We start from the raw sequence: 22462 nt of genomic DNA, 5'->3' as shown, positions 1-22462 counted from the left end.
TGAATGAATGATAAAGGGATTTTAATGCAATACAATACCCATTTAATTGTGTTCTTAGAAAAAAAATTATCGTGTGGCTGAGAAAGTGAAGTGGTAAATGATTGACCGGCTGAATGATTAATTGAAGGGCGACGTTCATCTGTATCCATTGCGCGGGTGCGTCAGTGTCATTTTGAAAAAGTTGGCAGTGCAACGGTTACGCGGAATTCGGAGTGCGTCGAGTGGAGTGCGCCTTCTAATTGTGATCTGAAGGGCAAAGGATATGAGGAACCGATCATGACAAACCAAGAAACGCTGTCAAGGACATTTTCTCTTTATGGACTGCTTTGGCACGACGAACTTCAATATCTTATTCTCAAAAGAGGACATATTGCTTAAGCGAAACGTCATCTATAGGCTCTTTCTCAGAGACACCGCTCTGTATAGGCTACGCAGTGTCATGAAATGTGCGTGTGGCACCGTACCTTATGTGATTCAAGACAGTCGTGTTGGAACTTAAATAAGGGATATTTGTCCTATTTTAACGTTCCTTAAGACAAGGATGCAATATTGAACATTTTCTACTCAAGACTATAAATGGACCTGCAGTCACGCCACCCCTGACGCTCACCCACAGACCGTTTCATGGGTTCCCGACCAACAATGGGCGAACCTAACCGGCTTACATGCCCAGACCTCCGGCTTTAGAATATTGGGGGACATCATTCAAAGTTCACACAACTCTTAGTAAAATAGAGGCAACCAAATTGTATTGCATTGAAAGTGATCGACTGAGATTTATCAAATTAGGCTATTTGTAAGAGGCATCATTTCTGTGCGCTTGATTGCCAAGAATGATTATCGATGACGATAGATTATACGTTGTTACATTGTAGCTAATTACATTGTGTAATTGTTCATTAATTAATCAAGTTACAGTCAATCATTGGAGTGTTTGCCTACTCATTTGCTCATGATTTTTCACGTTCATGCGTAACGGTATGGGAATGCCACCAGCGCTGAAATTTCATAGGATGGAACCTAAGGACAACAGATGGAATATTGATTGAGTGGAGAGAAAAGCAAAACACCAATTAATTGACCAACATTTGGCGTGACTTTTGGTGTACTGCACAATGGGGGTTTTGCTTCAAGTTATTCTAGGAATGTTCCTCTTGCTCTCAAGAATACGCACGTCCCATGCCAAGGTATGTCAAATAAATAACTACACGCTGGTAGACTATTGTCTGCATGGGAATCTACAGAATTTAGATTGTTGTATTCCTCTGCACTGTTATGCTACAAAGCATTTGGTTTAGTTGAAGGGAAAGTAGAGATAGGAATACAATGAATTTAGTAGCAGTAAAAAAAATATCTAATAAAAGTCTATTTTGAACTGATTCTTGTGTATACATTTCCCACTTTTGGAGATGACCCCCATGGTCATTGACGGTCTTGTATGGAGATTACCCCCAATGTCATTGATGGTCTTGTATGGAGATTACCCCCATGGTCATTGACGGTCTTGTATGGAGATTACCCCCAATGTCATTGATGGTCTTGTATGGAGATTACCCCCATGGTCATTGACGGTCTTGTATGGAGATTACCCCCATGGTCATTGACGGTCTTGTATGGAGATTACCCCCATGGTCATTGACGGTCTTGTATGGAGATTACCCCCATGGTCATTGACGGTCTTGTATGGAGATTACCCCCATGGTCATTGGTCTTGTCTTACCCCCATGGTCATTGACGGTCTTGTATGGAGATTACCCCCATGGTCATTGGTCATTGACGGTCTTGTATGGAGATTACCCCATGGTCATTGACGGTCTTGTATGGAGATTACCCCATGGTCATTGACGGTCTTGTATGGAGATTACCCCCATGGTCATTGACGGTCTTGTATGGAGATTACCCCCATGGTCATTGACGGTCTTGTATGGAGATTACCCCCATGGTCATTGACGGTCTTGTATGGAGATTACCCCCATGGTCATTGACGGTCTTGTATGGAGATTACCCCCATGGTCATTGATGGTCTTGTATGGAGATTACCCCCATGGTCATTGATGGTCTTGTATGGAGATTACCCCCATGGTCATTGATGGTCTTGTATGGAGATTACCCCCATGGTCATTGATGGTCTTGTATGGAGATTACCCCCATGGTCATTGATGGTCTTGTATGGAGATTACCCCCATGGTCATTGACTGTCTGAGTTTACAAAGGTTGATAGAATTGTGTGTAGCACCACTCGCTCAACTCTGCCATACTGACGGGCTGTACTTGGTAACACAAGGCAGATGTAGGCTACTGTACATGAGTTACATATGGGGACAGATAATAATTTGCCAACACAATAGTCTCCATAAACTTTCAGACACACAATTCTTCACATGGCAGATTGGTTTTATTTATGTCTGGAGTCTTCATATCAAGAACATGTAGTGCCCTGAAGCTGCCCGCACTGATTGTGCTGTGTGGACGTGGGATATATCAGGTTGGAGGTCCTGGGAATCATCCTGGAAATCATGTTGCACTGGGGCCCCCATATCACACACACACACACACACACACACACACACACACACACACACACACACACACACACACACACACACACACACACACACACACACACACACACACACACAGTGTTAGTGGTCACAATGGCTTTTTCTACTCGTCCCCCTGGGAAAGGCTGGGTTAATGGTGGCAGTTAGAGGGTAGAAGCCTCTGATGCTGCAGCTAGCATTGTGTGGTCTGTTGCAAGAGCTTGGCTGGCACTGTTTAGATTACTTGTGTGTGTTTTGAAAAAGCGCAAGTGTGTGTGTCAGAGAGGGAGACAGAGTGAGAGTGTGCCAATGCCTGTGTCGGACAGGATCAGATATAACCAGACTGGGAGGGGAATTACAAGGAACAATTACAAGGAACACACACTTGGGGTGACAGTATCAAATTCTTCTAGGGGCCAGTCTGTGAAGTTGTAGCCCGTTCTATTCCTTCTAGGGGCCAGTCTGTGGAGTTATAGCCCATTCTACTCCTTCTAGGGGCCAGTCTGTGGAGTTATAGCCCATTCTACTCCTTCTAGGGGCCAGTCTGTGGAGTTATAGCCCATTCTACTCCTTCTAGGGGCCAGTCTGTGGAGTTGTAGCCCATTCTACTCCTTCTAGGGGCCAGTCTGTGGAGTTATAGCCCGTTCTACTCTTTCTAGGGGCTAGTCTGTGGAGTTATAGCTCGTTCTACTCCTTCTAGGGGCCAGTCTGTGGAGCTATAGCCCACCCTACTCATTCTAGGGGCCAGTCTGTGGAGCTATAACTCACCCTACTCATTCTAGGGGTTAGTCTGTGGAGCTATAGCCCACCCTACTCCTTCCAGGGGCCAGTCTGTGGAGCTATAGCCCACCCTACTCATTCTAGGGGTCAGTCTGTGAAGTTTTAGCCCATTCTACTCCTTCTAGGGGCTAGTCTGTGGAGTTATAGCCCACCCTACTCATTCTAGGGGTTAGTCTGTGGAGCTATAGACCACCCTACTCATTCTAGGGGCCAGTCTGTGGAGCTATAGCCTGCCCTACTCCTGGAGATGTTTTGTACTGATTGATTTGTGATATGAATGAAACACCAGTGTGATCTGACATGTTTCTTGTTGCTCAGACACTTACGACAGTAAAATGGCCACACACACTTCGGTAAACTCAGAATCAAACTGTGCCAAACCAGAAACTGTGGAGAAAGCACGTGGGTGGTGGGGTATGGGGGTGTGGCGATTGAAATGGGGGCAATTGGGCAAAGTCTACATTCCCTCAGCAGTGGCCTTGGTCTACTCAGACCTAATAACGACATTGTGTGTGTGTGTGTGTGCGTTCTTCCATGCTTGTGAGAGTGTGTGTGTAAACTACATAGTCTGCATTTTGTGTGTTATTCACCTGGCTAAGGTATTTGATGTCAGTGTAGAGCGTGACAGTGTAGTAGGGGCTGTGAGGTACTAGGGGTCCTCACTGTATATAGGGTTATGAACACATTGACACCAGGGATGTAGTGCTGTCGTAGCGTGGTTCAGTGGTGTTCCCTCATGTTTTTCAATTTGAAAATACACAGAGCTGGTAGAAATATTTCGGGAAAATTAATTTGGATAAATTATATTAAATTACCACTGAAATTCCATGAAAACAATAGAAAGACAAACTATATAAATACTGTATACAGGCTATAGCAGCCTATAGGTAGGAAAATGTTCTTCCCAGTCTTAGCTGTGGTGCAAATGATGAATAACTGTAGCATGTGCAGAGGGTGGCGGGCCTTTGGTTGGAAGCTGGACCACTTTGAATGGAATAAAGCCAAATCCGATGTAACAAGAACTGCCACAGACAGAAAACTCCAGGGATTGCTAAAACGACTGTCGTCAAAACAGTTTGTTATGCATTTGGGCTCATGTACGACGCACTTCACCTCGCCTTACTGTCCAGATGCCTAGCTTACAGAAACCTACCACCTCTATTGCGTATGCAGTCAAACTGAATCCCCACGTGAACCTTATCATCACACCAATGAGATCTAGGATTCAAATTCACTGTGTGTCTGCCTTGATGTTCATAAAACTCCACAGAGCCCATCTTGTGCAGTGGAACCCAGAACGACATGTGACCACTTGTTTAGGATGCTGTCCTTTCAGCACTACTATTCGAAGGGTGCTCGAACCACTTAAAATAACCCTCATAACCAAGAGCTGTTGCCGACACCTAATAGTCCAACTCATCACTTACTATTAGATGATCACTTCTCACAATGGTGCTTGTTTAGTAAAGCTAGATCAAAGATGAATCAATGTCTCGCAAGATCACAATGATTCATTAGTATTTTACATAACAGAACCAAATATCATCGCATATACTGTATCCCAGTTACACCAAAAACACCTCTTCAGTAATTTCTTATCCGACGGCGTTCAAAACTCAACAGAGCACCATTAGGCAGGATATACAGTTGAAGTCGGAAGTTTACATACACCTTAGCCAAATACATTTAAATTCAATTCCTGACATTTAATCCTAGTTAAAATGTCCTCTTTTAGGTCAGTTAGGATCACCACTTTAATTTTAAGAATGTGAAATGTCAGAATAATAGTTGAGAGAAGTATTTATTTCAGCTTTTATTTCTTTCATCACATTCCCAGTGGGTCAGAATTTTACATACACTCAATTAGTATTTGGTAGCATTGCCTTTAAAATGTTTAACTTGGGTCAAACTTTTCAGGTAGCCTTCCACAAGCTTCCCACAGTAAGTTGGGTGAATTTTGGCCGATTCCTCCTGACAGAGCTGGTGTAACTGAGTCAGGTTTGTAGGCCACCCTGCTCACACACACTTTTTCAGTTCTGCCCCCAAATGTTCTATATGATTGAGGTCAGGGCTTTGTGATGGCCACTCCAATACCTTGACTTTGTTGTCCTTAAGCCATTTTGCCACAACTTTGGAAGTATGCTTGGGGTCATTGTCCATTTGGAAGATCCATTTGCGACCAAGCTTTAACCTCCTGACTGATGTCTTGAGATGTTGCTTCAATATATCCACGTAATTTCCATCCTCATGATGCCATCTATTTTGTGAAGTGCACCAGTCCCTCCTGCAGCAAAGCACCCCCACAACATGATGCTGCCACCCCCGTGCTTCACGGTTGGGATGGTGTTCTTCGGCTTGCAAGCGTCCCCCTTTTTCCTCCAAACATAACAATGGTCATTATGGCCAAACAGTTCTATTTTTGTTTCATCAGACCAGAGGACATTTTCTTAAAAGTACGATCTTTGTCCCCATGTGCAGTTGCAAACCGTAGTCTGGCTTTTTTATGGCGGTTTTGGAGCAGTGGCTTCTTCCTTGCTGAGCGGCCTTTCAGGTTATGTTGGTATGTGACTTGTTTACTGTGGATATAGATACTTTTGTACCGGTTTCCTCCAGCATCTTCACAAGGTCCTTTGCTGTTGTTCTGGGATTGATTTGCACTTTTCCTATCAAGGTACATTCATTTCTAGGAGACAGAACGAGTCTCCTTCCTGAGCGGTATGACGGCTGCGTGGTCCCATGGTGTTTATACTTGCGTACTATTGTTTGTACAGATGAATATGGTACCTTCAGGCGTTTGGAAATTGCTCCCAAGGATGAACCAGACTTGTGGAGGTCTAAAAAAAAAAACTGAGGTCTTGGCCGATTTCTTTTGATTCTCCCATGATGTCAAGCAAAGAGGCACTGAGTTTGAAGGTAGGCCCTGAAATACATCCACAGATACACCTCCAATTGACTCAAAAGATGTCAATTAGCCTATCAGAAGCTTCTAAAGCCATGACATAATTTTCTGGATTTTATCAAGCTGTTTAAAGGCACAGTCAATTTAGTGTATGTAAACTTCTGACCCACTGGAATTGTGATACAGTGAATTATAAGTGAAATAATCTGTCTGTAAACAATTGTTGGAAAAATGACTTGTGTCATGCACGAAGTAGATGTCCTAACCGACTTGCCAAAACTATAGTTTGTTAACAAGAAATTTGTGAGTGGTTGAAAAACGAGTTTTAATGACTCCAACCTAATTGTATGTAAACTTCCGACTTCAACTGTATGCTTTGATTGAAACAAAATACAAGAAAGGCAAATTGTTTGTTCACACCATCTGCTCAAGTTCTGTCACGAGACAAGAATTAAAGAAGATCTAAATGCATATTCCCATGAAACTGATTGAGATCAAATGATTGGCATGGAGATGCAGTTTGGACATTTCACCGGTAAAACGTGAAGAGTTATAATTTACTATTAACAGTGATGATGGCCTATTTTGAAACTAAGTATGCCTAACTTGGTGTTTGAGGGTATTCAAAATCTGAAGTTTACTGAGACGATATGTGTGGGCCTAGGCAGACGTAGCAATTGGAGGATGCATTTTATGTATATAATTATATAATGATATTCAATAGGCTGCCTCTGTCGGTGCAAACTTTGATTGAGAAATTATAACATCATTTAAAAAAAGATGTGCGCTCCCTCAACTAAAAAAGTTGCACAACCCCACTGCCTGACACGCCTCTTCTTCTGCCACTCTCCTCTTCCAGCTAGCCCACTGGAGACCTGCAGACACCACCCCCAAATCCAGAGAAGGTACTTCCTCTTCCCCAATGTGATAATACCAGCATATGTGAACAGGCTGATGATGAGTAACTATGTGTGTATAAATAACAGATGTGAGAATTAATACTATATTTGTGATGTGTAGTGACCTTGTAAAACTTTTGCATCTGAAATGTAAATCTCCCTCCCTCCCTCCCTCCCTCCCTCCCTCCCTCCCTCCCTCTATCATCCATCCATCCATCCGTCGGTGGTTGGAGGTGTACTCTCGTAGTGTTTGTGAGCCCAGGGATACCCTGGTGGAGGTGTGGCAGGAGTTGCCAGGGGAGACGCATCACCTCTTCGTGCCCTCCTGTGTGTCTGTCCGCCGCTGTGGCGGGTGCTGCTCTGACGAGGCACTGGAGTGTGTGCCCTCACTCACACAAACTATCACCATGGAGGTACACACACACACACACACACACACACACATACACACACACACACACACACACACACACACACACACACACACACACACACACACACACACACACACACACACACACACACACACAGAATTATTTGTAACTATAGTTTGTGTCTTTGTACTCTGCAGCTAATGAAGACCTCCTTTATGAAGCATGAGCTCATCGAGCTGGACTTCGTTGAGCACAGCCAGTGTGAGTGCAGGTGAGCACACACACACACCACACACACACCACACACACACACAAACCACACACATGGTATATGCATAAATGTATTCTCAGTGTGTCCTCACATAACCTCTCTCCCTTTAGACTAAAACAGGATCTTCAGTCAGCACCAACCAGGTACAGTACTGTATGTATGTGGCTATCTGTATACACTACCATTCAAAAGTTTGGGGTCACCTAGAAATGTCCTTGTTTTTTAAAATAAAAGCACATTTTTTGTCCATTAAAAGAACATCAAATTGATCAGAAATACAGTGTAGACATTGTTAATGTTGTAAATGACTATTGTAGCTGGAAACTGCAGATTTTTTTATGGAATATCTACATAGGCATACAGAGGCCCATTATCAGCAACCATCACTCCTGTATTCCAATGGCACGTTGTGTTAGCTAATCCATATAATTTTAAAAGGCCAGTTGATCATTAGAAAACCCTTTTGCAATTATGTTAGCACAGCTGAAAACTGTTGTGCTGATTTTAAAGAAGCAATACAACTGGCCTTAGGCTAGTTGAGTATCTGGAGCATCAGCATTTGTGGGTTCGATTACAGGCTCAAAATGGCCAGAAATAAAGAACCTTCTTCTGAAACTCATCAGTCTATTCTTGTTCTGAGAAATGAAGGCTATTCATTGTGAGAAATTGCCAATAAACTGAAGATCTCGTGCAACGCTGTGTACTATTCCCTTCACAGAACAGCGCAAACTGGCTCTAACCAGAATAGAAAGAGGAGTGAGAGGCCCCGGTGCACAACTGAGCAAGAGGACAAATACATTAGAGTGTCTAGTTTGAGAAACAGACATCTCACAAGTCCTCAACTGGCAGCTTCATTAAATAGTACCAGCAAAACACCAGTCCCAACGTCAACAGTGAAGAGGCGACTCCGGGATGGTGGCCTTCTAGGCAGAGTTCCTCTGTCCAGTGTTTGTGTTCTTTTGCCCATCTAAATCTTTTCTTTTTACTGGCCAGTCTGAGATATGGCTTTATCTTTGCAACTCTGCCTATAAGGCCAGCATCCCAGAGTCGCCTCTTCACTGTTGACATTGGAACGGGTGTTTTGATGGTACTATTTAATGAAGCTGCCAGTTTTATTGCTTCTTTTTTATTTGATTTACCCCCTTTGTCTCCCCAATTTCGTGGTATCCAATTGTTACTGCTTCTTAACACAGCGTGCATCCACCCCGGAAGCCAGCCACACTAATGTGTTGGAAGAAACACAGTGCACCCAGCGACCTGGTTAGCGTGCATTGCGCATGTCCCGCCACAGGAGTCGCTAGTGCGCGATGAGACAAGGATATCTCTACTGGCCAAACCCTCCCTAACCCGGACGACGCTGGGCCAATTGTGCGTCGCACCATGGACCCCCCTGTCGCGGCCGGCTGCGACAGAGAGTTTAATTGCTTCTTTTGCAAAACGGTTTTCTAATGATCAATTAGCCATTTAAAATGGTAAACTTGGATTAACTAACACAACGTGCCATTGGAATACAGGAGTGATGGTTGCTGATATTGGTTCTCTGTACGCCTATATAGATATTCCCATAAAAAAATCTGCAGTTTCCAGCTACAGTAGTCATTTACAACATTAACAATGTCTACACTGTATTTCTGATCAATTTGATGTTATTTTAATGGACAAAAAATGTGCTTTTCTTTCAAAAACAAGGACATTTCTAGGTGACCCCAAATTTTTGAACGGCAGTGTACATTTATAGATACTCGTGTAAATGTTCATTTTATGTGTCCTAAACTGTTTATCACATCAAATTGTATGCACCGAATACAACAGGTATTTCACCTTACTGTGAAATGCTTACTTACAAGTCCTTAACCAACAATGCAGTTTTAAGAAAGTAGAGTGAAGAAAATATTTACTAAATTAACTAAAGTAAAAAATATAAAATACAGTTTTTGAAGGGTGCTGAGCTGTAGAAAGTTATGATTTGTGCAAAACTAAAGTGAGTCTAAGGCTTTTGACCATACAGAGGTAGAGCTACTTTTGCTCTGTCACAGCCCACCCCTGACCCAGTGGCAGACTGACTAGCTGGCCTTAGACCAACAGAGCTGGTCAACGCCCACAGAGAGGAAAGTTAGGGAAAGGGTGAGAACAGGGGGACAGAGGTCAACGCTCACAGAGAGGAAAGTTAGGGAAAGGGTGAGAACAGGGGGACAGAGGTCAACGCCCACAGAGAGGAAAGTTAGGGAAATGGTGGGAACAGGGGGACAGAGGTCAACGCCCACAGAGAGGAAAGTTAGGGAAATGGTGGGAACAGGGGGACAGAGGTCAACGCTCACAGAGAGGAAAGTTAGGGAAATGGTGGGAACAGGGGGACAGAGGTCAACGCCCACAGAGAGGAAAGTTAGGGAAATGGTGGGAACAGGGGGACAGAGGTCAACGCCCACAGAGAGGAAAGTTAGGGAAAGGGTGAGAACAGGGGGACAGAGGTCAACGCTCACAGAGAGGAAAGTTAGGGAAATGGTGGTGACAGAGGTCAACGTCCACAGAGAGAAAAGTTAGGGAAAGGGTGAGAACATGGGGACAGAGGTCAACGCTCACAGAGAGGAAAGTTAGGGAAATGGTGGGAACAGGGGGACAGAGGTCAACGCCCACAGAGAGGAAAGTTAGGGAAATGGTGGGGACAGGGGGACAGAGGTCAACGTCCACAGAGAGGAAAGTTAGGGAAATGGTGAGAACAGGGGGACAGAGGTCAACGCCCACAGAGAGGAAAGTTAGGGAAATGGTGGGAACAGGGGGACAGAGGTCAACGTCCACAGAGAGGAAAGTTAGGGAAATGGTGGGAACAGGGGGACAGAGGTCAACGCCCACAGAGAGGAAAGTTAGGGAAATGGTGAGAACAGGGGGACAGAGGTCAACGTCCACAGAGAGGAAAGTTAGGGAAATGGTGAGAACAGGGGGACAGAGGTCAACGCCCACAGAGAGGAAAGTTAGGGAAATGGTGGGGACAGAGGTCAACGCCCACAGAGAGGAAAGTTAGGGAAATGGTGGGGACAGAGGTCAACGTCCACAGAGAGAAAAGTTAGGGAAATGGTGGGAACAGGGGGACAGAGGTCAACGCCCACAGAGAGGAAAGTTAGGGAAATGGTGGGGACAGAGGTCAACGCCCACAGAGAGGAAAGTTAGGGAAATGGTGAGAACAGGGGGACAGAGGTCAACGCCCACAGAGAGGAAAGTTAGGGAAATGGTGGGAACAGGGGGACAGAGGTCAACGCCCACAGAGAGGAAAGTTAGGGAAATGGTGGGGACAGGGGGACAGAGGTCAACGTCCACAGAGAGGAAAGTTAGGGAAATGGTGGGAACAGGGGGACAGAGGTCAACGTCCACAGAGAGGAAAGTTAGGGAAATGGTGGGAACAGGGGGACAGAGGTCAACGCCCACAGAGAGGAAAGTTAGGGAAATGGTGAGAACAGGGGGACAGAGGTCAACGTCCACAGAGAGGAAAGTTAGGGAAATGGTGGGGACAGAGGTCAACGCCCACAGAGAGGAAAGTTAGGGAAATGGTGGGGACAGAGGTCAACGTCCACAGAGAGAAAAGTTAGGGAAATGGTGGGAACAGAGGTCAACGCCCACAGAGAGGAAAGTTAGGGAAATGGTGGGGACAGAGGTCAACGCCCACAGAGAGGAAAGTTAGGGAAATGGTGAGAACAGGGGGACAGAGGTCAACGCCCACAGAGAGGAAAGTTAGGGAAATGGTGGGAACAGGGGGACAGAGGTCAACGCCCACAGAGAGGAAAGTTAGGGAAATGGTGGGAACAGGGGGACAGAGGTCAACGCTCACAGAGGGGAAAGTTAGGGAAATGGTGAGAACAGGGGGACAGAGGTCAACGCTCACAGAGAGGAAAGTTAGGGAAATGGTGGGAACAGGGGGACAGAGGTCAACGCCACAGAGAGAGTTAGGGAAAGTTAGGAAAGGGTTGAGAACAGGGGGACAGAGGTCAATGCCCACAGAGAGGAAAGTTAGGGAAAGGGTGAGAACAGGGGGACAGAGGTCAACGTCCACAGAGAGGAAAGTTAGGGAAATGGTGAGAACAGGGGGACAGAGGTCAACGTCCACAGAGAGGAAAGTTAGGGAAATGGTGGGAACAGGGGACAGAGAAGGTCAAGGTCGCCCACAGAGAGGAAAGTTAGGGAAATGGTGAGAACAGGGGGACAGAGGTCAACGTCCACAGAGAGGAAAGTTAGGGAAATGGTGGGAACAGGGGGACAGAGGTCAACGCTCACAGAGAGGAAAGGGTTAGGGAAAGGGTGAGAACAGGGGGACAGAGGTCAACGCTCACAGAGAGGAAAGTTAGGGAAATGGTGGGAACAGGGGGACAGAGGTCAACGCCCACAGAGAGGAAAGTTAGGGAAAGGGTGAGAACAGGGGGACAGAGGTCAACGCTCACAGAGAGGAAAGTTAGGGAAATGGTGGGAACAGGGGGACAGAGGTCAACGCCCACAGAGAAGAAAGTTAGGGAAATGGTGGGGACAGAGGTCAACGCTCACAGAGAGGAAAGTTAGGGAAAGGGTGAGAACAGGGGGACAGAGGTCAACGCCCACAGAGAGGAAAGTTAGGGAAAGGGTGAGAACAGGGGGACAGAGGTCAACGCTCACAGAGAGGAAAGTTAGGGAAATGGTGGGAACAGGGGGACAGAGGTCAACGCCCACAGAGAAGAAAGTTAGGGAAATGGTGGGGACAGAGGTCAACGCTCACAGAGAGGAAAGTTAGGGAAATGGTGGGGACAGAGGTCAACGTCCACAGAGAGAAAAGTTAGGGAAATGGTGGGAACAGGGGGACAGAGGTCAACGCCCACAGAGAGGAAAGTTAGGGAAATGGTGGGGACAGAGGTCAACGCCCACAGAGAGGAAAGTAATGGAAATGGTGAGAACAGGGGGACAGAGGTCAACGCCCACAGAGAGGAAAGTTAGGGAAATGGTGGGAACAGGGGGACAGAGGTCAACGCCCACAGAGAGGAAAGTTAGGGAAATGGTGGGGACAGGGGGACAGAGGTCAACGTCCACAGAGAGGAAAGTTAGGGAAATGGTGGGAACAGGGGTCAACGTCCACAGAGAGAAAAGTTAGGGAAATGGTGGGAACAGGGGGACAGAGGTCAACGCCCACAGAGAGGAAAGTTAGGGAAATGGTGGGGACAGAGGTCAACGCCCACAGAGAGGAAAGTTAGGGAAATGGTGAGAACAGGGGGACAGAGGTCAACGCCACACAGAGAGGAAAGTTAGGGAAATGGTGGGAACAGGGGACAGAGGTCAACGCCCACAGAGAGGAAAGTTAGGGAAATGGTGGGACAGGGGGACAGAGGTCAACGTCCACAGAGAGGAAAGTTAGGAAATGGTGGGAACAGGGGGACAGAGGTCAACGCTCACAGAGAGGAAAGTTAGGGAAATGGTGGGAACAGGGGACAGAGGTCAACGCCCACAGAGAGGAAAGTTAGGGAAATGGTGAGAACAGGGGGACAGAGGTCAACGTCCACAGAGAGGAAAGTTAGGGAAATGGTGGGGACAGAGGTCAACGCCCACAGAGAGGAAAGTTAGGGAAATGGTGGGGACAGAGGTCAACGTCCACAGAGAGAAAAGTTAGGGAAATGGTGGGAACAGAGGTCAACGCCCACAGAGAGGAAAGTTAGGGAAATGGTGGGGACAGAGGTCAACGCCCACAGAGAGGAAAGTTAGGGAAATGGTGAGAACAGGGGGACAGAGGTCAACGCCCACAGAGAGGAAAGTTAGGGAAATGGTGGGAACAGGGGGACAGAGGTCAACGCCCACAGAGAGGAAAGTTAGGGAAATGGTGGGAACAGGGGGACAGAGGTCAACGCTCACAGAGGGGAAAGTTAGGGAAATGGTGAGAACAGGGGGACAGAGGTCAACGCTCACAGAGAGGAAAGTTAGGGAAATGGTGGGAACAGGGGGACAGAGGTCAACGCTCACAGAGAGGAAAGTTAGGGAAAGGGTGAGAACAGGGGGACAGAGGTCAACGCCCACAGAGAGGAAAGTTAGGGAAATGGTGAGAACAGGGGGACAGAGGTCAACGTCCACAGAGAGGAAAGTTAGGGAAATGGTGGGAACAGGGGGACAGAGGTCAACGCCCACAGAGAGGAAAGTTAGGGAAAGGGTGAGAACAGGGGGACAGAGGTCAACGTCCACAGAGAGGAAAGTTAGGGAAATGGTGGGAACAGGGGGACAGAGGTCAACGCTCACAGAGAGGAAAGTTAGGGAAAGGGTGAGAACAGGGGGACAGAGGTCAACGCTCACAGAGAGGAAAGTTAGGGAAATGGTGGGAACAGGGGGACAGAGGTCAACGCCCACAGAGAGGAAAGTTAGGGAAAGGGTGAGAACAGGGGGACAGAGGTCAACGCTCACAGAGAGGAAAGTTAGGGAAATGGTGGGAACAGGGGGACAGAGGTCAACGCCCACAGAGAAGAAAGTTAGGGAAATGGTGGGGACAGAGGTCAACGCTCACAGAGAGGAAAGTTAGGGAAAGGGTGAGAACAGGGGGACAGAGGTCAACGTCCACAGAGAGGAAAGTTAGGGAAATGGTGGGGACAGAGGTCAACGCCCACAGAGAGGAAAGTTAGGGAAATGGTGGGGACAGAGGTCAACGTCCACAGAGAGAAAAGTTAGGGAAATGGTGGGAACAGAGGTCAACGCCCACAGAGAGGAAAGTTAGGGAAATGGTGGGGACAGAGGTCAACGCCCACAGAGAGGAAAGTTAGGGAAATGGTGAGAACAGGGGGACAGAGGTCAACGCCCACAGAGAGGAAAGTTAGGGAAATGGTGGGAACAGGGGGACAGAGGTCAACGCCCACAGAGAGGAAAGTTAGGGAAATGGTGGGGACAGAGGTCAACGCTCACAGAGGGGAAAGTTAGGGAAATGGTGAGAACAGGGGGACAGAGGTCAACGCCCACAGAGAGGAAAGTTAGGGAAATGGTGGGGACAGAGGTCAACGCTCACAGAGGGGAAATGGGAAATGGTGAGAACAGGGGGACAGAGGTCAACGCTCACAGAGAGGAAAGTTAGGGAAATGGTGGGAACAGGGGGACAGAGGTCAACGCTCACAGAGAGGAAAGTTAGGGAAAGGGTGAGAACAGGGGGACAGAGGTCAAGGCCCACAGAGAGGAAAGTTAGGGAAAGGGTGAGAACAGGGGGACAGAGGTCAACGTCCACAGAGAGGAAAGTTAGGGAAATGGTGAGAACAGGGGGACAGAGGTCAACGTCCACAGAGAGGAAAGTTAGGGAAATGGTGGGAACAGGGGGACAGAGGTCAACGCCCACAGAGAGGAAAGTTAGGGAAAGGGTGAGAACAGGGGGACAGAGGTCAACGTCCACAGAGAGGAAAGTTAGGGAAATGGTGGGAACAGGGGGACAGAGGTCAACGCTCACAGAGAGGAAAGTTAGGGAAAGGGTGAGAACAGGGGGACAGAGGTCAACGCTCACAGAGAGGAAAGTTAGGGAAATGGTGGGAACAGGGGGACAGAGGTCAACGCCCACAGAGAGGAAAGTTAGTGAAAGGGTGAGAACAGGGGGACAGAGGTCAACGCTCACAGAGAGGAAAGTTAGGGAAATGGTGGGAACAGGGGGACAGAGGTCAACGCCCACAGAGAAGAAAGTTAGGGAAATGGTGGGGACAGAGGTCAACGCTCACAGAGAGGAAAGTTAGGGAAAGGGTGAGAACAGGGGGACAGAGGTCAACGTCCACAGAGAGGAAAGTTAGGGAAATGAGGGAATAGGGGGACAGAGGTCAACGCCCACAGAGAGGAAAGTTAGGGAAATGGTGGGGACAGGGGGACAGAGGTCAACGCCCACAGAGAGGAAAGTTAGGGAAATGGTGGGGACAGGGGGACAGAGGTCAACGCCCACAGAGAGGAAAGTTAGGGAAAGGGTGGGAACAGGGGGACAGAGGTCAACGTCCACAGAGAGGAAAGTTAGGGAAATGGTGGGAACAGGGGGACAGAGGTCAACGCCCACAGAGAGGAAAGTTAGGGAAATGGTGGGGACAGGGGGACAGAGGTCAACGCCCACAGAGAGGAAAGTTAGGGAAATGGTGGGGACAGGGGGACAGAGGTCAACGCCCACAGAGAGGAAAGTTAGGGAAATGGTGGGAACAGGGGGACAGAGGTCAACGCCCACAGAGAGGAAAGTTAGGGAAATGGTGGGGACAGGGGGACAGAGGTCAACGCCCACAGAGAGGAAAGTTAGGGAAAGGGTGAGAACAGGGGGACAGAGGTCAACGCCCACAGAGAGGAAAGTTAGGGAAATGGTGGGGACAGGGGGACAGAGGTCAACGCCCACAGAGAGGAAAGTTAGGGAAAGGGTGAGAACAGGGGGACAGAGGGAAAGAGTGAAAGCTAGAAACGGAGACGGAGGCAGACATTTTATTTTCTAATAAGGCTGTTGGACTCTAAGGGAATCCCCCAAAATTGTAATTTGAGGCAATAACTCAAACAATCTATAACATATCTATTTAGAGTTTGATCTGCAATGGTGATAAATTGTTGTTTGACACTGATTTATGTCTTTGAGTAACAGACCTGCAAAGCCTCTGAGTAAAGGCAGGGAAAGGGACAGAGGAAAATCCAAAAGAAAGAAAATTGGAACTATCAAAACCACGTAAGTTCAACTAAACATGCAACTCATACAGGTGCCTCAAAATAATAACCGCTAAGTTGTAGATTCTTTCTCCATTTATAACACTATCATTTAAAAGCTTTATCACAAGTCTAAGCAAGTGTCTGTTTCTCTGCGGGTATGTGTGTTTCTGCCCACAAACATAATTCCTAGAAAATCGCTCTACCCAGAGAGCAGAAAGAGAGAATTCAGTCCTTCTCCTTTTTCATCCCTTTTCATCAATTCTCCACTCATCATGCTGTTGTCAGTTATTTGCTGTTATAGGGGTCAGAGTTCACTCAGTGTCTCTCAGGCTCATCCATCACTCAGATCAGAAAGCCAACAGTGTCTGTTTAAAGGTTCTGTATTTATTCTATTCATAAATAGACTATTCTCTTTACCACCCCAGACCCTCCAATCCCCCCACTACCCCATTTCCTCTCCCTACCACCCTGTCTTCCTTGCCAGGCTCCCGATGTACCCCCTGTCCTGGGAGGAAGTGGACGCTGGATTTACAGTCTTGTCTGTGTCGCTGCAACGTGACCACAGAGAGCTGCAGTCAGAAAGGGAGGAGACTCAACCAGCACCTCTGCAGGTCAGTGTCCAGTGACAGCAAACCGCCATCAGAACCAGAGCCATAGAAGGAGTCTGACCACTACCACATACCCAGTACCAACCGTGACCATGCATCACAACCACATTCAACATGGCTGAACCACAACCAAACATTAGACATTTGATCAATCTGATCTGAACTCTCTCTTATTTCTTTTTGTTTTAGATGTGAGGCCATGAGGCGGTGATGATCTCTCTCCCCCCTCTCTCTCTCTCTCCCCTCTCTCTGTCTCTCCACTGGTTCCAATGTCACTCTCAGCCATGCTTAGCGCAATCCTGGGTACCTCTCTGTCAGGGGTGGGGTGGGGAAGCATATTCCTAAGTACTCCCTTCTGTGTCCCTCCTTGTCCTCCAGAAACACCTTTGGGAAGTTTTCACACCCCTTGACTTTTTCCACATTTTGTTAGATTACTCTAAAATTGATAAAATTGTTTTTTTTTCTTCATCATCAATCTATACACAGTACCCCAAAGCAAAAACAGGGTTGTAGAATATTTAGCTAATGTATTAAAAATGTAAAACTGAAATATCACATTTATATAAGTATTCAGACCTTTTACTCAGTATTTTGTTGAAGCACCTTTGGCAGCGATTACAGCCTCGAGTCTTCTTGGGTATGACGCTACAAGCTTGGCACACCTGTATTTGGGGAATTTCTCCCATTCTTCTTTGAAGATTCTCTCAAGCTCTGTCAGGTTGGATGAGGAGCATTGCTGCACAGCTGTTTTAAGTTATCTTCAGAGATGTTCGATCGGGTTCAAGCTATTCCTATGTTGTCCTGGCTGTGTGCTTAGGGTTGTTGTCCTGTTGGAAGGTAAACTTTTGCCCCAGTCTGAGGTCCTGAGCACTCTGGAGCAGGTTTTCATCACGGATCGTTCTGTACTTTGCTCCGTTCATCTTTGCCTTGATCCTGACTAGTGTCCCAGTCCCTGCTGCTGAAAAACATCCCCAAAGCATGATGCTGCCACCACCATGCTTCACTGTAGGGATGGTGCCAGGTTTCCTCCAGACGTGACGCTTGGCATTCATGCCGAAGAGTTCAATCTCGGTTTCATCAGACCAGAGAATCTTGTTTCTCAAGGTCTGAGAGTCTTTAGGTGCCTTTTGGCAAACTCCAAGGGGAATGTCATGTGCCTTCTACTGAGGAGTGGCTTCCTTCTGGCCACTCTACCATAAAGGCCTGATTGGTGGTGCTGCAGAGATGGTTATCCTTCTGGAAGGTTCTCCCATCTCCACAGAGGAACTCTGGAGCTCTGTCAGAGTGACCATCGGGTTCTTGGTCACCTCCCTGACAAAGGCCCTTCTCCCCCCCCCGACTGCTCAGTTTGGCCAGGCTGCCACCTCTAGGAAGAGTCTTGGTGGTTCCAAATTTCTTCCATGTAAGAATGATGCAGGCCACTGTGTTCTTGGAGACCTTTAATGCTTCAGAAATGTTTTTGGTACCCTTCCCCAGATCTGTGCCTCGACACAATCCTGTCTTGTAGCTCTACTGACAATTCCTTTGACCTCATAGCTTTGTTTTTGCTCTGACATGCATTGTCAACTGTGGGACCTCATACAGACAGCTGTCCAATCAATTTAATTTACCACAGGTGGACTCAATCAAGTTGTTGAAACATCTCAAGGATGATCAATGGAAACAAGATGCACTTGAGCTGAATTTTGAGTCCCATAGCAAAGGGTCTGAATTCTTATGTAAACAAGGTATTTCTATTTTTGTATTTTTAATACATTCTAAAAACCTGTTCTTGCTTTGTCATCATGGGGTATTGTGTGTACATTGCTGAGGATATTTGTTTTTGAATCGATTCTAGAATAAGGCTGTAACAAAATGTGGAAAAAGTCAAAGGGTCTGAATACTTTCCGAAACCACTGTATATACACATGTGCACCAACTGTGTCTAGATCTGTATATGTGCAGTCAGTCAGTCTCATCATCACACAGCTTCTTCAGGCACTTAGTCAACATGTTTAGAAACGCCGTCTCCTGCACAAGGGACAATGATGGGACCAAATGTAAAGCACAGTATTGATGTCCGGTATCATGATGGCAATGTGAGGCAGTGGGTGGCCAGGACGTCAATTGTGGACCGGACACAATTCAACACTCACACCTCCGCTTCTGTATGAGACATTGGGACATGAAGAGGATTTAGAGACTGATCACAGATTAGATATAACAGACATGTTCATGTTGAATTTTGTTGTTGTCTTCATAGACACGGTGGGTCAGTGTTGCCCATGAACTGGAGTTGGACTTTTTTTGCAGAAAGACAATGGCAACAGTGATGATGATCCTGGTCTTGAAACACGTGTTATATTTTCTACAGGGAGACTCCGATAGGAGAATGATTCCAGGGTCAAGTCATTAAAGTGCAGTAAAGATATAGAATAGTGAATGGACACACACACACATGGACAAACACATGCACACACACACACCAGCTATGTGTATAAAGCCGTCAGGCTGCACCCCCATAGACCAATAGCTAAGTGAGTTGAATAGCTGCATAGACTGTATTTGTGTGGTCTACACATTGATTGGCACAGATGGGTTACCCTGCTGTCTCTCATTCACAGTGTATGGTCACAGGCTGAATCACTAAAGGGTTTTCTGTCATTTGTTTGATTTGGTTTTTGTCTCCATCTTTCTGCTCCAGAGTGAAAGGGCTGTTCACGCCGACAGGGCAGTGAGGGGAATGACAATGATGAAGCCTGGCTATGGTCCAGGGGTTCACAAACACACACACACACACACACACACACACACACACTTCTAAATAGAAATGAATGCAGGTATCTTATAAGCTTTTGTTTTACATGCAATATAAAGAGTGGAATTAAGTATAACATTTTTAAATCTAAATGTTTTTTATACTTCATTTTATTGTATTTGTATAAGTTGTTATATTTTGGCATAATTTTGTCCTGTTGACTTAAAAGATTATCTATATTGTGAAAAATGTCTTTGTTTTTGTTTGTTCTTAATCCGTGTACATAAAGAGTTCCTCTGGCTGGCCGACTAATACCACTATTTAGACATGAGGCGTCTAAACATATGGACAACTGTGTAGCATTTAAACAGGGAGAGAGTTCTCAATGGTCAAACAATCTGACACAATATACATTATAATGTGCAACAAAAATATTCACCAGGGAAATGTTGTCTCGTAAAAAGAAAACATGTAGTATTATACATCATTATCTGGTGTTTGTATTGTTTTGTGGAACTGAGATGGGATGGGTGTCTGGAACATAACAGATTTATTTACTGATAGAGTTTCTCCTACCCCCATATAGCATGTCACTGGTGAAACAGGATTTGGTCCATAACTATGGTCCATGGCCGTGTCAGAATTGATGTGTCAGAATTGAAGTGTTTGAACAACTTGGCCATTAGCATGGTAAGCAAGCTACAGATACAGTTACGGGTCTATTTACTTTGGGTAGCCATCAATCTGAATCAGGGTGGCAGGCTTTCTGTCTGTGAGGGATGCTTAGAGCTGTGTGGGTAAGGATACAGCTACAATATAATATTGGTTAGCAAGAATCTCATTCAACAAACAAAACAAATGATCTCTCTTCTTTCACATCAAGTTTCCATACCTGTTAGCAGTTCTAGAACCCTCCTAATGTAAAACATATTGCAATTCCAGAACCTGAGTGTCACATTCCAAGTGTTATTCCACTGACATTCCTTTTTATATTGTCCTTTTATTTTGAACTCGGTCTGAAATGTTTATTTTCACTAAGCAATAAGTATGGCCTCTGATTCAGAGACTGGGATGAGCATACAAGTATTTTAGCTGAAGTAGCAGATTCCTCTCCAAAAAGAATGAGATAAAACTCTGACAACATATCAATGATTCTCCTGAAGTCTGCCTGTTAACAGATACAGCTGAGGGATTTGTGAGCTGTATGTGAAAAGCGTGTTTGAATTCAGGCTCTGAGATTGGTCCTGTGATGGCAGTCAGACCAGACACTATGCAGCTCTACTGAGTATGTCTCCCCTCCCCTCTCTATACATTGAAGCATCTGTGAGCTCCTCTCCTCTTAATGGTGGCCTGTGAATGCCAAAACAACCCCCCTGCTGTGTAGTTTGCAAAGCGTCATTGTCAAACATTGTGAGGGTCCACAGGAAACTGTCTGTGAGCCCACTCTCTGAGGGTGTCTCAGGGAGAGTTGGGATATGCAAAAAACACATTTACAATTTACACATGCATATAATACACACTTGTGTATGTGTGAAACAGGACAGATATAACCACCCCACATTATCATTATGAAACTTGCCAGTTACAGAAAGACTTGGAGAAGGGACTATATTCTCCATTCATACAGTAATATACTACAAATGTCCATTACATATCCGACATGAATGTGCTGGTTGCTCCTCTTTTCTGCACGCACTTAGTCTTCCCTCAGCCACTGTGTTGTAGACCCATGAGTTTGGCAAAGCGAGTCTAGAACATACCCTATCTACTGTCTAGGTAGACCTATTCAAGCCCCAACTGTCTTATACTCCGCTATAGCAGGCAGACCCTGACTAAATGTAGATCATAATAATAATACTATATAATGTCTTATATCCAGCCACCATCATGTGTATGACCTAGAGCATACTTTAGAATGTCTTATATCCAGCCACCATCATGTGTATGACCTAGAGCATACTTTAGAATGTCTTATATCCAGCCACCATCATGTGTATGACCTAGAGCATACTTTAGAATGTCTTGTAATTCATTCCAGCTATACTCCCATGTTACAGAATCTACAATTACAAATGCGTTGTAATGTGTATAACACTGATATTGCTGCTACACCATTTATGCCCTATTTGATGTGTGTGTGTCGCTGTACCATGCCGTTTTGTGTCACAGTATATTATGGCGATTAATCAGTTCAATGTCTATGTAAACAAAGAAGCATACTGTACTGCTGAGGATGTTAGTACTACTAGGAAATGTTCAAAACAAAACAACCATGATACAATGTTCCAGATATTATTAAAGGAAATGTCTTATTTTTCGTAAAATGTTTTGTTATTGGTAGTCTCTCCAATGCTTCCACTGCCCTTCCTGTAATCTCTTTGATGTCATCCCTCTTTTACCACCATCCCTCCTCCCTCTCTTCTTTTTCATCCCTCTCAGCAGTAATGAAAGATAAACAGGCTGATGATTGAAGTGACACCCTGGGAGTGAGGGATGGAGGGATAGTGACACCCTGGGAGTGAGGGATGGAGGGATAGAGAGCGTGTGAGTGACGTGATGATATGAGAAATAATATTGACTCTCCTCCTGAACTGTGCTGAGTCAGCCGTGTGTGTGTGTGTGTGTTTGTGTGTGTGTGTTTGTGTGTGTGTGTGTGTGTGTGTGTTGCTGAGTGGCAATTATTTTCATTTTCAAACAAGTGATGATAGTATGATTTTCTGGGAATATAC

General features: G+C 45.8%; 1 protein-coding gene across 1 annotated transcript; it reads left to right on the top strand.

Moving 5' to 3' along the window:
- The first annotated feature begins 184 nt into the window (after positions 1 to 184).
- On the top strand, positions 185 to 22047 carry LOC115131211 (vascular endothelial growth factor A-like). The gene is made up of 8 exons (XM_029662806.2): positions 185 to 1187; positions 7079 to 7124; positions 7335 to 7531; positions 7690 to 7763; positions 7874 to 7906; positions 16327 to 16407; positions 16814 to 16999; positions 17186 to 22047. Exons 1-8 carry the CDS (start codon positions 1116 to 1118, stop codon positions 17205 to 17207), a joined length of 711 nt encoding a protein of 236 aa, XP_029518666.1. The 5' UTR covers positions 185 to 1115; the 3' UTR covers positions 17208 to 22047.
- Positions 22048 to 22462: the final 415 nt, after the last annotated feature.

The sequence above is a fragment of the Oncorhynchus nerka genome, linkage group LG6 (genome assembly GCF_034236695.1).
Source record: "Oncorhynchus nerka isolate Pitt River linkage group LG6, Oner_Uvic_2.0, whole genome shotgun sequence".
Taxonomy (NCBI): Eukaryota; Metazoa; Chordata; class Actinopteri; order Salmoniformes; family Salmonidae; genus Oncorhynchus; species Oncorhynchus nerka.
The sequence above is the reverse complement of the archived record's forward strand: the minus strand, read 5'-3'. Positions and strand labels throughout refer to the sequence as shown.

What these genes read in the sequence shown, in the direction of transcription:
- LOC115131211 (XM_029662806.2), top strand. Translation starts at nt 1,116, where the DNA reads ATGGGGGTTTTGCTTCAAGTTATTCTAGGAATGTTCCTCTTGCTCTCA. An exon ending in CACAAACTATCACCATGGAG is followed by an intron (nt 7,532 to 7,689) that starts GTACACACACAC and finishes TGTACTCTGCAG; the next exon opens with CTAATGAAGACCTCCTTTAT. An exon ending in CTCAACCAGCACCTCTGCAG is followed by an intron (nt 17,000 to 17,185) that starts GTCAGTGTCCAG and finishes TTTTTGTTTTAG; the next exon opens with ATGTGAGGCCATGAGGCGGT.